Genomic DNA, 1011 nt, shown 5'->3' with positions numbered 1-1011 from the left:
ATGTCTAAAGAAGAGGAAATACATTTTTCAAACGCGGATATTGTTTTTTCAATCGGATCAATAGCATTATTATTCGTATCACTAATTGAACTTTTTATATTGTTTTGCTACATATTTATATGTCCGAACGAAGATAACGTATTAAGAAATATAAATTCTCAAAGATGGTCACTCGAAGCTAAAAGCAACATCGAAATAACGTACACGTATTTATTTGCTTCCATATATATATGCATTGTATCCGCGATATTCGTTTATTCGAATCAAAATTTATTTGCACTTTTTTCAAGTTTTTTAATGGTTATAATTGATTTTGTAGTCGAATCCGTTGTACAACATGGCGAAATATTCAGAACTCTCGATTCTACGGAATTTTTCAGTCCGCAAAAATTGGCGTGGATATATTATTGTTGTTTCCTCGGTGGATTAGCATCCCCTGTATTTCTTTTTGATTTCAACACCCTAAACCTTGCCGTTCATTTAACTTTTCTTATACTTTTCGTATTGATTTCAATATCTTTTATATCACCCTCTAGACAATTCATACCCTGGGCAAAAAAATTAAAAATCTGCGAATTTGGTTTGTTGGTGTGTTCTGTGGGTAGTTCCGTATTTCCCATAACAACCGTAATGGGTGCAATTTTTTTTTTTGTTAGCGTTTACGGTGGTATAGTTTTATATCAATTATTTTTTTTATGTCACTCTCAAGAAGCATATATGGAAGCATATATGGACGATCAAACAACTTTTTGCCCTCCGGCTTTATGCGTTCAACTATTATTAGACATAATAAGTTTATTTTCAAGAATCGTGATCATTGTTCCTCCATTAGAAAAAACTCTTATTTCGTAAATTATTTAAAAAAAAAAAAAAAAAACGTTTAAGAATCACGTTCGTCTTTGGAAAATTCAAAATCACGAACTCAAAGAAAAAAGAAAGAAAAAAGAAAAAAGAGGAAAACCTTGTTGGAATCATTTTTTTTTTTTAAATTCAAGATTAAAGAAGTCAAAT

The 1011-nt window shown here is 30.3% G+C and overlaps 1 protein-coding gene across 1 annotated transcript; it reads left to right on the top strand.

Moving 5' to 3' along the window:
- On the top strand, positions 1-1000 carry Phum_PHUM254860 (Growth hormone-inducible transmembrane protein, putative; the record flags this gene model as incomplete). Its single annotated transcript, XM_002426419.1, has 2 exons — positions 1-793; positions 996-1000. The coding sequence occupies 2 exons, from the start codon at positions 1-3 to the stop codon at positions 998-1000; spliced, it is 798 nt and encodes a 265-aa protein (XP_002426464.1).
- Between the last annotated feature and the right edge of the window lie 11 nt (positions 1001-1011).

This window comes from Pediculus humanus, genomic scaffold (genome assembly GCF_000006295.1).
Source record: "Pediculus humanus corporis 1103172107629 genomic scaffold, whole genome shotgun sequence".
NCBI classification, from domain to species: Eukaryota; Metazoa; Arthropoda; class Insecta; order Psocodea; family Pediculidae; genus Pediculus; species Pediculus humanus.
This window is presented reverse-complemented; position numbering and strand designations above follow the sequence as displayed.